The sequence below is a fragment of the Pan paniscus genome, chromosome Y (genome assembly GCF_029289425.2).
Source record: "Pan paniscus chromosome Y, NHGRI_mPanPan1-v2.0_pri, whole genome shotgun sequence".
Taxonomy (NCBI): Eukaryota; Metazoa; Chordata; class Mammalia; order Primates; family Hominidae; genus Pan; species Pan paniscus.
Window position 1 is genome coordinate 7,698,993 of NC_073273.2, and position 15,997 is coordinate 7,714,989.

The 15,997-nt window shown below is 40.4% G+C and overlaps 1 protein-coding gene across 1 annotated transcript; it reads left to right on the top strand.

Annotated features, from left to right (window-relative positions):
* The first annotated feature begins 7,672 nt into the window (after positions 1-7,672).
* Positions 7,673-15,444, top strand: LOC129395685 (putative ubiquitin-conjugating enzyme E2Q2-like protein). Its single transcript, XM_055107094.1, has 3 exons — positions 7,673-7,749; positions 8,539-8,713; positions 15,283-15,444. The coding sequence occupies exons 1-3, from the start codon at positions 7,673-7,675 to the stop codon at positions 15,442-15,444; spliced, it is 414 nt and encodes a 137-aa protein (XP_054963069.1).
* Positions 15,445-15,997: the final 553 nt, after the last annotated feature.

The window sequence follows — 15,997 nt, forward strand, 5'->3', positions numbered from 1 at the left end:
CCAAAATTAAATAATGAACATTAACTCCAAAGACAACTAAAAAAATTAATTAAAAAAATTTCAGTCAACCCAAATAAATAAAATGAATCACTTAACCCCACTCCAACTTTTAATTTTTACTACTACACATTCTCCAACAGACATTATTGTTCAAAATACAAACCTTATGAATTGGTCCTTCCTTCCTTACAGCACAATTAAGACTTTTACATTGTACTTAAATCAAATGACTACATTAATTAGACAAAACTACAAATAATAAAATTATATAAAAATAACCCAAATAAAATCATTGTTCCTTCAAACAAAAAAAAAATTAAACAAGACTTTATCAATTCTGGTATATAACAAATTGGTCTTACTAATTTTATAAAAAATTATTGACAATCATTACCCAAAAACACAAATCTTCCAGTTTTAAAAATTTACTACTTAAATTTTACCTAAAATTACCAAACATAAACCTTTAAAAAATACTCTAACGGTGTTTACTAATATTTCCAACAATAAAAAAATGACTTACACCAGACCAAGAAAACAAGTCATTAAAACTCAATGTCACTTAACTCAAAAAACAAAATTGGCTACTGTCATTACAATATTACAAAATTTTAATCAGCCTATTAACATTGTACCAAATTCTACATATATAATACAAACTACAAAAAAAGTTAAAACAGCCCTAATCAAATATCAAATATAATCAGTTAAACCAACTATTTAATTTGTTACAACAAACGGTAAAAAAAAAAAATTTCCCATTTTATATTACTCATATTCAAACACACACTAATTTACCAAGGCCTTTAACTAAAACAAACAAACTAATTTACTAGTGTCATCTACATTCATAAAAACACAAAAACTTCATGCCTTAACTCATATAAATACAACAAAACTAAAAAGTAAATTTAATATCACATAAAAACAAAAAATATTGTACAACGTTACACCCAGTGTCAAATTCTACACCTGCCCACTCAAAAAACAAAAGTTAATCCCAAAAGTCTATGTCCTAATACGTTATGACAAATAAATATCACACATGTACCTTCATTTGAAAAATTGTCATTTGTCCATACAACAGTTAATACTTATTCACAGTTTATATAAACAACCTACCAAACAAAAGTACTTCCCATATTAAAAAACATTTATTGGCCGGGCGCGGTGGCTCACGCCTGTAATCCCAGCACTTTGGGAGGCCGAGGCGGGCGGATCACGAGGTCAGGAGATCGAGACCATCCTGGCTAACATGGTGAAACCCCGTCTCTACTAAAAATACAAAAAATTAGCTGGGCGTGGTAGCGGGCGCCTGTAGTCCCAGCTACTCGGGAGGCTGAGGCAGGAGAATGGCGTGAACCTGGGAGGCGGAGCTTGCAGTGAGCCGAGATCGCGCCACTGCACTCCAGCCCGGGCGACAGAGCGAGACTCCGTCTCAAAAAAAAAAAAAAAAAAAAAAAAAAACATTTATTATCTTGTTTTACTGTCATAAAAGTTCCAAAAAATTAAATAATAGGACAAAATAGTGTAATAAAACATTTCAAAAATTCTTAAATCAATAAAAAATTACACATACAACAAAAATCCCCTATAATTCCCAAACACAAACCATAATTTAAAAAACTAATACTCAAAACTCAATTAAACAATAAAAAGCAAAACACTCCCCCAATACAACTTAATCTAACACTCTATAGTTTAAACTTTTTTAACATATATAAAAATCAGACCACTACTTCTACAAAACAACATTTTACTAATAAAAAACCCACATAAAAAAACTAATTTAATTTAAAAAACATAAAAAATAAAAACATTTTAAAAAGCTTTACTTGTGTTTCACCAAAAAATCAACTTCCTGTTTAAATTCCCACTAAACATTTCAAATTCTACAATAACCCCATTAAAAATACAAAAACCCACCTCCACAAAAATAAAAACACCACAATCAAGCATCATTAACTCACCAAATAAAATAATAATATCAAAAAAAAGTCACCATCCACCAAAAAACAAAGCTGCCAACTTAAACACAATTAAGAAAACTAACACAGTTAACTAAAAAAAAGTCAAAAAAAACACAAAAGTGACACAAACTCCAAAAAAATACTGTTTACAACTTTAATAATTATATCAACAATAGTAAGTATCCCCATGTCTACAAAAACAACTACAACTAATTATACTAAGCCTATGTACCTTTCTCACCCTTAATTCAAACAGTCACATAAATAAATAATCCTATTAAAATATATATTAATAATACATGGGTACCAGGCCCCACAAATAATTGTTGCCCTGCCCAACCTAAAAATAATAATAATATAAATTTTCCATTAAATATTATTATCCTATTTCCCTAAAAAAGACACAAAAATATTTAATACCTACAACCCAAAATTAGTAAAAGTACCTACTATCAATACCAATAAATTTACTTATCACATAGTAAGTAAAATGTCACTCAAACCACAAATAATTCACAAAACTCTTCTTTTCAAAAATCATTAAAATCTAAACCTAAAAAAAACCTTGCCCCTAAAAAATCAAAAGATCCAAAAGTCTTAGTTTTAAAAAAATGTATAACTAATACTACAATAATACTACAAAACAATAAATTCAAAACTATTACAAACTAGGCCCCTCAAAACCAATTATATTGTAATTCTACGGGCCAAACTCACTCATGTTCACAGGCTCCATCCATCTGGCCCATTAATCCAGCCTATAATAATAATTTAACTAAAAAACTAAACCAAATTTATAAAAAGTTAAAATCACCCTATCCATAAAAATAAAATTTAAAAAAATAAAGTTTTTTTTTTACTATGCGTAAATGTATGCATAGGCCAGATTTATACTTCTCTCCACCCAAACATCTCAGTGTAGTAAAAAGTAACAGAACAACATTGCCGCCAACATATCTCGCCTCCAGCCACAGGGCGGTTTTCTCCTATCTCAAAATAAAACGAATGTACAATCGGGTTTTACACCGAGACACTCCGTTCCCAGGGGCATACAAGAAATGGAGGACTTCCTCTTACTAATCCTCCTCAATACAGACCCTTTATGGGTGTCGGACTGGAAGACAGTCAGGTCTTTCCCTTCCCATAAGGCCATATCTCAGACCATCTCAGTGGGGAAAAACCTTGGACAATACCCAGACTTTCTTGGGCAGAGGTCCCTGAAGCTTTCCGCAGTGTATTGTGCCCCTGGTTAATCAAAAATGAAAAATGACAATAATTTTTACCAAAAATACTGCGTGTAAACATATTATTAACAAGACACATTCTACACAGCCCTAGATCCCTTAAACCTTAATTCTACACAACACGTGTTTCTGTAAACACAGGGTTGAAACTAAAGTTACAAATGAACATCTCAAAACAATTATTCAGAGTACAAATCAAAATGAGGTTTCTTATGTCTTCCTTTTCTACATAGACACAGTAACAGTCTGATCTCTCTTTCTTTTCCCTACAGACACCAGGCTTCCCTTCCCCTGGAGCAGCCAGACCTTCTGTGGTATCTTGAGCAAGCCCCTGGTCCTGTCTGGGCCTCTGCAGACTCAAGGTCTGGTGCCTGACTTACACCCTGTTGTCATATCCTGCCATCTGGCCCCATATGGAGTCCTACAGGGGACTCTCAGACCCAGGTGTGAGCACTGGCTCAGGCCCCTCTCAGAGGTCTGGTGGCCCAGCATCTGCCCACGGGCCTCCTCTCCCCCTCCTTTTCTCCAGGCTCCTGCCTCTGCCACAGTTCCCTGGAGGTGGCCTCTAGCCTGGCCCAGGAGCTCACACACTCCTGAGGGAGGCAGGGCCAGACTCAGGCAAGGCCTTGGAGGACACATCCCAGTGGGCAGGGCCCAGCACTCTTGGGGTGGAACTACAGGGAGGAGGGGCAGGGCAATTGAGGCTTGAGGTGCCTGGCCTCACCCAATGTGACCAGCCTGCTCCTTTTCCTCAGTCTCAGATGGAGCAGAGGACGGAGGTGGGGAAGAGAGGCCAGGGAGACAGTAGGGCTTGGTTATGGATGATGGGGGGTCCTTGTGTGATATAATTAGGCTTTGTGTCTCCACCCAAATCTCATCTTGAATTATCCCCATTCTCCCCACCTGTCAAGGGAGAGACCAGGTGGAGGTAATAGAGGTAATTGGTGGATCATGGCAACGGTTTCCTCCATGCTGTTCTCGTGACAGTGAGTGAGTTCTCATGAGATCTGATGGTTTTATAAGGGGCTTTTCCTACTTGTTCAGCACTTCTCCTTCCTGCCACCTTGTAAAGTTTCCTTGCTTCCCCTTCACCTTCCCCTGTGATTGTAAGTTTCCTGACACCTCCTCAGACATGCTAAACTGTGAGTCAATTAAACCTTTTTCTTTTACAAGCTATCCAGTCTCGTGCAGTTCTTTATAGCAGTATGAAAACAGACTAATACACTGTCCCTGGTGAGGGCTGCCCGGCTGGGCTCTCCCTGCATTGGCACCTGGGTGGCCAGTAGCACATTATTTGGTCTAACAGTTTTTGTTTATCATTATGAAACTGAGCTTATCTAATACATTGATAAATTATTTCAAAGGTATTTTTATAGTTCAAATCACTTCACTTTTACCCTGACATGTATAAATGACTAGGAATGACCTTCAGATAGCCTTTAGCATCTGTAACCAATCTGACAATAATGTGTTCATCAGGTACCTATGGATTAAATCACATACTGGCATATTTAAACTGAATGTAAGTCTGAAAAATAAATGTACTATATTAACTCAAATACCACTCTTTGTGTAGGTATTTTGTCATATGTTTAAGAAAAAGCTAAAAAGAATGGAAATCGTATGACAATAACTTAAGTCTTTCTTCAAAGTGCATGCATTCTTTTGCAATACCTCATTCAGCCAAATATTTGTTCTCTTATTCAGTATAAGGCAGCTTTCAATTTGCTTGGAAGGCAACATTAGAACGTTAGAGTTCAGCAGGAACATAGAATTTTAAAATGTGACTTCAACTGAATGAATTTCTCTAGGGAGTAAAGAATCAAAATACCTACTTAAAGACTGCAATATGTGATAATTATTTTTAAAGTAATTGATTAAACCTGGTAGGTTTTCCCGAAATGAAAAAAAAAAAAACAGTTCTAAAACCAAAGCTGATTTTTAGAAAATGTGAAAATGTAAGTCAACCCTATCCAAAATAGATTCTCTAAAACTTTATCTTACAGTCACTTTCAAATAACTATTCAAAAATATAACTGCTATATTAACGTCTTAAAATAATTTAAAACATTTTAAAATATGAATGCTGTAGTTTAAAACAAAGAATCTAGGGGAAGGAAAAGTAGACAAAGAAATGCCAATTCCAGTCCAAAGCTGTGTTTGCCAAGTTTTCTCAGAATGACTTTTACCGATTTATGAATTCTTACAAACAGAATGTATAATGGAAATACTGATTTTTGTCTAAAGTGGCATTATTGACTGCTTCTATGAAGCTACTGTAATGTAATACATTATTAAATTGTTTCAAGGTGCTGTTTTGCCTAAAAATTTTGTGTGTCTTGAAAACTGTAGTATTAAAGGTATTGAGACTGTGCAAATGCTGGGCACGCTTGGCATGAGATAATTGGTTTTTATTCTTACAAAATTGTAACTATGTAAGTGTGTTTATTAAAAGAACACAAACTAAAAAAGTGACAGGAATTAAAGTTGTGGGATGAAAAAGTTATGGGATAAAAAATACCGTGGAAAAGTGGCAAAAAAAAGTTGTGGAAAAAAAGTAAAAAAAAAAAGTTTTATGAAAAGTTTTTTTAAAAAGTTATGAAAAAGAAGTTACAGGATTTAAAAAAAGTCATGGGATAAAAATAAAAGTAAATAAAAGCAGGCCCCTGTCAGCAGAAGCCTGGAGAAGTGGGTCTGGAATCTTCAACCCCACCATGTCCCTACAACACCTCCCCAGTCACCCCTTTACCATTAGGGTAGCAAGACAAGACCCTGGTCTAATGGAGGGAGACAAACAGACCCTTACAACCTTGACCAAGCCTGAGTCCTTACATTTCTGGATGATGATGTTTGTTATTTAAGAGCCAGAGGTTGGAGGAGTTGGTTTGTTTGGAGGAGGTCTGATGGCCTCCTTACTCTCACCAAAGCAACTTTTCCCTCAGGGGGCTCCCATCTTCTTACTCAGAGAGGCAGCTGAGGTGGGACAGTGGAGTTAACTGTAGATGAGGTGAGGGCACAGGCTGCTGGGGGTGGCCCCCCTTCCCCCGTGTACATACTGTAGCTGTGTAACATTCTGTATCGTACCTAGCAGAGGTTGCAGCTGGCATATGAGGAAGAGGTTCTTATAATTATTCACGGCTGGGAAACTTATTTATTGCTAGCATAGGAGCGAGGAAGGAGGCAGGGATGGGGTCATGGCTCCCTGGTGATGGGACTCCTGTTTTTCATTTGTTGTTGTTATTGTTGTTGTTGTTGTTTTGCTTTTGATTTTGGAATAAATGGATTTAGCCATACTGCTCAGCCAGTTATGTTCCCGTTTCCCTGACTGGGTCCTGCAGTTTGTCCCACTGAACGAGGAGCCCCAGAGTGTCTCAGCATGTCCAGCTGGGCTGTGGGGAATCTTCCAGGCCTGTTACCTGTATGCTGCCTGGTGACATCTGGGGGATTTCACAGGGACTGCCATGGCACCTATGGAGTACAGTCCGGCCCTGACAGCCAACAGGTTGAGAAGCCTGATCTAGCTGTGGCTAGGAAGACAGATACCAGCACCCAAGGACACTGACTTCCATCCACCCCAGGTGTCTTCCGTTCTGTCCCCCTGCCTCCCGTTCCTGTCTGCACCAGGTGGCCTGTCTGTCCCTCCAGAGTGCTGGCTGCCCTGCAGGCTCCCTCCAGGCTGAGTTCAGGGCCCTGTGCCCTAGTGGCCAGAGCCGGCTTCACAGGATAAGAGCCAGCTAAGCTCCAGGGACTTTCCAGGAAAAGTGTCCCTTGAAAAGGGTGTGACCTTTTCACTGCTCCCAACAACACCCTAAAAATGGCTCGGCCTTTTCCGTCCCCTGAGCTCCGTAGAGAACACAGCCAGCAGAGGACACATTCTCTGTCATCCAGAAATGGGTTTCTCAGCCGAGGGACAGCAGGACTGGTAGAGACTGTCAGGCCACACAGCTGCCTGCACAGCACCGCCATGCTTGGCCAGAAGGGCGGGAGGGATGGCGGGGGCTGGCTGTCCACAGGCCGCGCATGTCCCGGAAGCTCACTGGAGGTGGTGTACTTCGGAGGGGCGATGTCAGGAGACAGCTTCCTCTTGCTGGTCTACAAGACTCCACAAGCACAGCACGGGGACTGATTCCCAGTTCTAGAGGCGAGGCAGTCGGCCACCTGTATATATGTGTGTATATATATGTGTGTGTGTATGTGTGTGTGAGAATTTATAGCTATTTATAGAACAGGGCAGGGGCATATCACAGAGGAGGCACAAGTTTTCAGCAATTGTCACACCTGGATGTGTCAGCTCACCACTACAACAGACTAAGTCACAGATGAAGGGGGCTGGCTTTGGGGCTGGGGGAGCCACTGTCAAGTCACAGGACACCTGCCCAGGCAGGCTTGGAAAGGGAGGTCTTTGAGAAGAGGGATCTGTTTAGAGGTTGAAGCGGGGCCTGGGGCTCTTAGGACGGGATGGACTTGCCTGACCCGATCAGCTGGCAGTTGGAGAGAAAGCAGAGAGAAAATGGATTAGAGAAAAGCCAGAGCTGGTGAGGTGAGTGCAGAGTATGAGTGCGCTGCAGCAGCTGTGGGAGGGCCGGGCAGGGGAGGGCGTAGCTGTGGGCATGGCAAGGTTCCTGGAAAAGAGGGGCTGGAAGGGAAAGGGGAGGAAGATGGAGGGAGAAGCCAGAGCTTCATCGGTAGTGCCTGGGGACTGTGGCGGCCCTCCCCACCCCACACACGCTAGCCTCTCTCACGGCACCCAGGCAATCCACCCATCCACCCACAGTTCAGACCAATGCCAGCTCCCTTGGGCTTCCCTCTTCTCTGGTGACCATGTCTTCCAACCCACTGGCCCAGGGCCACCTCTTGCTTGGAGAGCCCCATCCAACAGCCACCAGACCTGATAGAGAAGGAACACTGCCTGAACCAAAATGGTGGAGCTATAAGGGATGGCTGGCTGGAGTGAATGCCAGAGGCCCCTCTGGGCCATCAGAAAGCCCAGGGTCCTCTGAGGGAACCTGGGGAAGCCAGGGAGGGCAGGTAGTTGGATGCCATTGGCTATAGACTTCTAAGTCTAACGGGAGCCTCAACTGGTTGACGGGGAGCTGCAGGTTGCATAGGTGAGGCTGGGCCTTTCCTGCTGGGAAAAGCAGAAGAGGGAGGCTAACTTTTGTGTTGTTTAGTAGAGAGTGGGTTTCACCATGTTGGCCAAGCTGGTCTCAAACTCCTGACCTCAAATGACCCATCTCTGCCTCCCAAAGTTCTGGGATTACAGGCCTGAGCCACCGCGCCCGGATCCGAGGCCCTTAAGCTTAAACGCCTCGTTCTTCAGTCAGGTTTTCCTTGTTCCCGCGTGTTCAGCCAATCCTGTTTAAGGAGAAACTAACAATGAAAATGGACTCGTTGGTGGAGGAGAAGTTGGAATGCAGCCTCTGGTGCTGTTTGAGCGATCCCTCTATCCCGGGTCGCTGCTGTGTTCTGGAAAGGCACATTGTACCCTGGATGTGGCAGGTAAGAGTCCTGTCCAAGTGCTCTGCCCGCTTTCCTTTCAGGCTTCTGTATCAGCTTTTGTGGGCTCTGGGTTAGCTACGTGGTTGTTGTAAAATGATTAGCAGGGAAAACCGTGTGTGTGTGTGTGTGTGTGTGTGTGTGTGTGTGTGTGTGTGTGTGTGTGTGTGTATTTTAAGTTTCTTTTGTTGTCAGAGGACTTAGAATTTTATTTTATATGGTAATTCTTTCAATTTACTTTATTCTCCACCCCACATTTATTGAACAGCAAAGGATGAAAGTAATGTGTCCCATAAGCAGCCTTCAGAAGAATTACAACTGCTGTATATCTGAAATTCTTTTTTTTATTTTTTATTTTGAGATGGAGTCTCACTGTATCACCCAGGCCAGAGTACAGTGGTGCGATCTTGCCTCACTGGAACCTCTGCTGCCCAGGTTCAAGCAATTCTCCTGCCTCAGCCTCCTGAGTAGCTGGGATTACAGGCACCTGCCACCGCACCTGGCTAATTTTTGCAGTTTTAGTAGAGACAGGTTTCACCATGTTGGCCAGGCTGGTCTTGAATTCCTGACCTCATGATCTGCCTGCATCGGCCTCCCAAAGTGCTGGGATTACAGGCATGAGCTACCGCACCCGGCTGAACTTTCCAGAAGTTTGTGTGTCAGTTTTCAAAAAATTATGATATCAAAAGATAGCTGTGCCCTACATTTGGAAAGATACAAAAACTGAACATACTGACAGGCAGTTTTGCTTGCTGGTGCTTGAGATAGAGGCACACATTGGTCTCAGTGGATTTATGGAGAAAAATAGATACAGAAAGTTATTTCTAAATAAGACCAAAAAATCCCTTTCTTAAGCAGTGACAGGTAAAGAGGTTGTCTTGGCTAACCTTGAATTGTTTTGCCCTTGATTGAGACAGTTTTATGGTGGGGATGGTAGTGGTGATAAACTTGTTGGAAACTTGTCTGCTAATGGTAACCTTTGTGGTAGCTGTCACAGACAACTTCATCCTCACAGGCCTTGAAATTAGTATAAAACTAACAGAATGGAGGAGAAACAAAGGACCTGAATAATTAGATGCTTAGATAATTCTTCTGTGTTTTCATAACCAATGAAAAAGAACAGTGTTAGGAACACTTAAACATTCCATGGAAGGAACACTGCCTGAATTTATATTGTGATTTTTGAGCATCATTCACTGTTTAAAAACAGGCATATTGTAGGTAATATTTTAAAGACAAATAGAAAACTTATCTTTTCAAGATGGATCTAAAACTTAACCTTATCAAAATTACAAAATGTAAAGCATACGATTGAAAAATATTAATGCATAGGTTTAAATATTGGTCATCATTTTAGATGTCTTTCAAAATACATTGTCTCTTAAATATTAAACTGAAAACATTGAACATGTTGTAGAGTTTGTGCTCAAGGTTAAGTTTCCTGGGGTGATGGATATTTTATAATATGGATAACAAAAACTTCTTATTTTAAGAAATTTAGAAAATTTTTAGGCAAAACTAGAACATAATACCAGTAATTCTACCACTCAGAATGTACCACTGTCAGAATTTTGTATCTTTCCCATCATCTGCTCACCTCTTTTCTCCTTTGCTTGTATGTGTTCCCTCTCCCTTAAAAAATCAGATTTTTTTTTGTAATCTGCTTTTTCACTCAACAATATTGTAGATCCGTGTCATAAGTTACTCCTCTACAGTGCGTTCAGTTATTGTGTGCTTTGTGTTGGATGACTATACCATCTAGTCATTCGCGTTTTCTGGCACTGAATACATAGGGGTGAGTGAGTGAGTGTTTGTGTTTCTGTGTGTGTGTGTGTGTGTGCACGTGTGTTTTCTACCTTAACTAATGCTTTAGACATCAATAGCTAGAGCTAAATCCTTGAAACCTTCCATGTGGTGGCTTCCAGTTCTCATTGCTGAATTGGTTTCTAGAGATGGAACCAATTATATTGTATGGAAAAAAACAATTTTGAGACGAAGTCTCACTCTTGTCACCCAGGCTGGAGTGCAATGGCATGATCTTGGCTCACTAAAACCTCCACCTCCCAGGTTCAAGTGATTCTCCTGCCTCAGCCTCCTGAGTAGTTGGGATTACAGGTGGCTGCCACCATGCCTGGCTAATTGTTCTATTTTTAGTAGGGATGGGGTTTCACCATGTTGGCCAGGCTGGTCTGGAACTCCTGACCTTGGGTGATCCACTCACCTTGGCCTCCCAAGGTGCTGGGATTACAGGCATGAGCCACCACACCCAGCCTTTTTTTCTTCTAGGTACTAGTTTTATTTTTCAGATTGGTAAAAATGTCAGAAAGTGTGCAATGAAATGGGCATTCTCACAGTCGTGGCAGAAAGTATAATTATCTTTGACTTTCTAGAAAGCAGTCTGGCATTCTAGAAACTTGCCTAACCTCTTTCCATTTAGGTAAGATGAATTCTGACTATCCCTAGGTGGCCAATCTTGTCCCTGTGATTCCATATCTCCCAGAAAGAGAGGTCTAGTCTCAGGGAAAACCCAGATTTTCTTGGCTTAGCCCACCTGAGAGCTAATCACTGGAAATGGGGTGGGCCAGTAGAGTCCTTTGGTCAGGTTTTGTGTCAAGAGCGGGATGTGGAAAGATGGGAGAGAGGTAGCAAAACTGGCCTCAATGGAACTATGTAAGTTAACATAGAATGGCAAAGGAATGTTTCTTCCAAGGAAGAAATTCTAGGGAAGGAAGAAAGTGGAGGGGAAGGCAGCAGTTCTCAAAGTTTTGGGGTCAGGATTCCTTTATACTCTTAAAAGTATATTGAGGGCCCAAGGAGCTTTTCTGTATATAGGTTATATCTATTGGTATTTATCACTAGAAATTAAATCAGAAATATTTAGAATATTCTTTAAAAGCTCACCAAATTTTGTTATAAATGCTTTTATGAAAAGAAAATTTCTAAACCCAAAGTAGTACAATGTTACACCTTTTGCAAATTTCGTTGATGTTTGATACGTCATTTGAATTTCCATTAAATTTATTGTGTGATATTTGCTTGAAAAAATGTGAACAAAGGCCAATCTGATACAGACAGCCATTTTAGATCATTATGGATATTTCTTTTCTTTTTTTTTTTTTTTTTTTTTTGAGATTGGGTCTTTCTCTGTCTCCCAGGCTGGAATGCAGTAGTATGATCACAGCTCACTGGAGCCTCAGTGTCTGGGGACTCAGGTGATCCTCCCACCTCAGCCTCCAGAGTAGCTGGGACTACAGATGTGTACTATCCCACCTAGCTAATTGTTTGTATTTTTTGTAGAGACAGGGTTTTGCCATGTTGCCTTGGCTTCTTTTTTGATACTCCATCAAAAATTGATTTTTCTTGAACTTTGGATCTTTTACCCTTGCATGGTATTATAACATCATGCATTGTTCCGTTCAAAAATAATGGTTCACTGAGATCTTCTATATGTTGATACATTTGATTGTACAATATCAAAATACACTCATCAATATCACCATCAATCTCATCAGAATAGTTTTGGAAAGCGATGGTGGATATAAGTTTTCTAAAATTCTAATTTTTTGTTCAAAAGCTTGAGTTTTAGTATTAGCAATTTTATTGTTGAAATTTATTATGGCCTGTCTGTTGTTTTCCTTGAAATAACAGAATCTCCTTTTTTGAGAAAATGTCCCCCAAAACACAAGCTGAAATAACATTTTTTGTCAGCCATCTTTTGGAATAAAAATGATATTCCATTAAAGTGGTTAATTCACTTCATGACTTAGTCTCATGAGGGTTTTTTCTCTGACAGTCTGTAGGTATGCTCATGTATACTTCCCATTTCATCACTTGAAATATTAAAAAGGTATATTCAAGGATTAAGATGTAAATTTTTCACTGCTTCATCATAGACATTCTTTTTATTTTTGAGACAGGGCCTTGTTCTGTCACCCAGGCTGGAGTGCAGTAGCATGATCACAGCTCACTGTAGCCTCAACCTTCTGGGCTCAATCAATCCTCCTGCCTCAACCTGCCAAGTAGCTGGGACTGCAGTCATGCAACCACCATGTCCAGCTAATTTTTATATTTTTAGTAGAGATGGGCTTTCACCGTGTTGGCCAGGCTGCTCTCAAACTGTTGACCACAGGTGATCTGCCCGCCTTGGCCTACCAAAGTGCTGGGATTACAGGCATGAGACATTGTGCCCGGCCTGCCCATCCTTTTTCAACCTTTAAACCTTTCCTGTGCATAGTAGTCATACCATGACTACTAGTAGTTTGGTGTTACTGCCTTTATTTGTGCTAAAGTACCAGCATTTTTACCCACCATTGCATCTGCACCCTTACAGCAAATGTCACCATGTTAGTATTCCTGTCAAAACAGTTTGGACCTGGGGGTCTGAGGGCTGCACTTTGGGAACCACTGAAATAGGTACTTAAACCTACTATATATCATATCTTTTCATCTACAAGATTTTTAAAAACTTGATTTCAGTTAATGTTTTTGTAGTTTTTAAAATATGGTTTTGAGGGGTTTCAGTCCAGAGCAGCAACATGTATTTTACTTTGCTTATGCTGAAGTTTACTAGACAAATACTAACCTAATAGAATGAGGTCCTAAATCTAGTTGCATTTTCTTTAGATCAAAAAAAAAAAAACCCCAAACTAAAAATTTAAAAATGGTCCATATGGTGTATTCCCAATGTATGCTGAAGAATTTGAAGAAGAAAATGCAATAGTCAGTAAGTGGTATTCTTTAAGAATAGCATTGGGCCAGGCACGGTGGCTCACACCTGTAATCCCAGCACTTTGGGAGGCTGAGGCAGGTGGATCAGGAGATCAGGAGATCGAGACCACCCTGGCTAACACAGTGAAACCCCGTCTCTACTAAAAAACAAAAAATTAGCCAGATGTGGTGGCAGGTGCCTATAGTCCCAGCTACTCTGGAGGCTAATGCAGGAGAATGGCATGAACCCAGGAGGTAGAGCTTGCCATGATCTGAGATCGTGCCACTGCATCCAGCCTGGGTGACAGAGCAAGACTCTGTCTCAAAAACAAAACAAAACAAAAAGAATAGGATTCATTCTGAAGAGTTTCTTTTAGCCTGTAAAAAGATTTTGGACACTGTAAGAGAGGAATGAGAAGAATGAGAATAGTAAAATAAATCATTATTGAAGAGATAGACTGTTAATGATGTCCTCCTTCAATATAACTTGTTTTTCTTTTCCTTTTTTTTTTTTTTTTTTGAGATGGAGTCTTGCTCTGTCACCAGGCTGGAGTGCAGTGGTGCATCTCAGCTCACTGAAACCTCTGCCTCCCGGGTTCAAGCGATTCCCCTGCCTCAGCCTCTTGAGTGGCTGGGACTACAGGCATGAGCCACCATGCCCGGCTAGTTGTTTTTATTTTGGTAGAGACAGGGTTTCACCACGTTAGCCAGGATGTCTCGATCTCCTGCCTCGTGATCCACCCACCTTAGTCTCGCAAAGTGCCCAGATTGCAGGCATGAGCCACCGCACCTGGCCAATTTGTTTTTCTGGTTTTCCGTGGTTTTCATGGTTTTCTGGTTTTCTTGGTTTTCCTTGACTTGAACCTAGTTCTTCTGAAGCTAATATATAATAACAATTGCTTTTCACCAGTTTCTAATAGAAGACAATACAATGCAACAGAGTAAATGTCTATTAGTGGGTGAAAGTGCATAATGCTTAGTTCATTAGCTTTTTAAAAAATCACATGTAATTGTCTCCCAAAAATGTATGTATAATAATGGCATTTATTCGTATTACTTGGTTTGTGTGACAGAATAAAATGTATGAATTTTATGGTGTTTGAATTAGTTATCTATTGCTCTGTAACAAATTTAGCAGCTTAAAACAACAAACATTATCTCACAGTTTCTGTGGGTCAGGATTCTGTGCAGTTTACCTTGGGTTCACTGGCCTGGCCTCTCACCAGGCAGTGAAGGTGTTGATGGCAGCTGTGATCATCCCAAGGCAGGATAGGGAGAGAATCCATCTCCAAGCTCACACTGGCGGGATTCACCTCAGAGGCTGCTGGACTGGGCCTCCGTTTCTAGATGGCCATTGGTCAGAGACCTTTTACAATACCTTGCCATATGGGCCTCTCCATAGGGCACCTCATCACATGGCAACTGGCTTCCATCAGAGGGAGCAATGGAAAGAGCAGGAGAAGGGTGACCAAGGCAGGCATCGTAGTCTCTTAGTAGCCTCACCTCAGAAGTGATGTTACTTTTGCTGTATTCTCTTTGTTAGAAGTGAGTCACTAGGTCCAGGAGTGGAATTTTACAAGGGTGTGAATGGCAGGAGGTGAGGGTGATCAGGGCCATTTAGAGGCTGCCTACCATTCTTGAAGAAAATTGTTGACTTCTATGAGCTGTAGCAGCAGTCAGTGCTATGCAAGGAGAATGGCTGTCTCAGAAGTCCAGCTCCTCACATGGGTTTTAATGTGTTGCCTTTTCCCCCATACATTTTGTTTCAATCCATGGTCATCTTGCCATTTAGTGGTGTGATTTAATTGCATATTTGGGTTAGTCTGTATGTAAACATTTAACATAGGTGTCTCTGGGTTAAACAGGAATCCTATTCATCTTCTTCACCAATATGGTTTGTAGACTCTGATGAGCCAAATCTGACATCAGTTTTGGAACGTCTGGAAGATGATAAGAACAACAATTCAGTGAGGAAAGAAGCCAAGCTGTTTTCTCTTTTCCTCATAAACATTGTGTTTAGAAATTAAATGTTAAGAGATAATATGATTAAAAAATATGATTAATAACTATAAACTTAGAGGAATTAAAGTCTGGGTATTTTAAGTCCTCCAAATCTTATTTACTACCTGGTTTCTCTTTATTATTTCCCACATGTATAACCTTAGTTTAGATTAGCAATTCGGGATCTCTTTTTCCCTGAATTCTAACCATTAAGCCAAGCAAGCATTTTGGGTGGAGACCACTAGCCAAGGTGGGAAGTAGAAAGAAGACCAAGGTGGAAGTGAAGGGAGAGATGGGGAGAATGACACCAGAACTAGTGGGAGGGAATTGCCTTTTCTTTCAAGGGTCTGTAAGTCTGCAGTAAAAGTCAAAGGTATTCAAATAGGAAGTTTTGTTTTTGTTTTTAGTTTATAAAGAAATATAACATTCCATGTTGGAAAAATTTTAAAACCTTTTTTTATTATAAAACTCACAAGCAACCATTGTTGAGAAAATTAGTAAAGTACAGAAAAGCAAAAAGAAAAAAAAATTAGTCTCCCATAATTTCTCTACGTAATATAACCACTATTGACAGTTGAC

Bases quoted from the DNA above. Each gene is read 5' to 3' on its own strand.
- LOC129395685 (XM_055107094.1), top strand. From the start codon at position 7,673: ATGGACTTGCCTGACCCGATCAGCTGGCAGTTGGAGAGAAAGCAGAGA. The intron at 7,750-8,538 runs GTGAGGTGAGTG...TTCTTCAGTCAG, and splicing joins TTAGAGAAAAGCCAGAGCTG to GTTTTCCTTGTTCCCGCGTG. The intron at 8,714-15,282 runs GTAAGAGTCCTG...TGGGTTAAACAG, and splicing joins TTGTACCCTGGATGTGGCAG to GAATCCTATTCATCTTCTTC.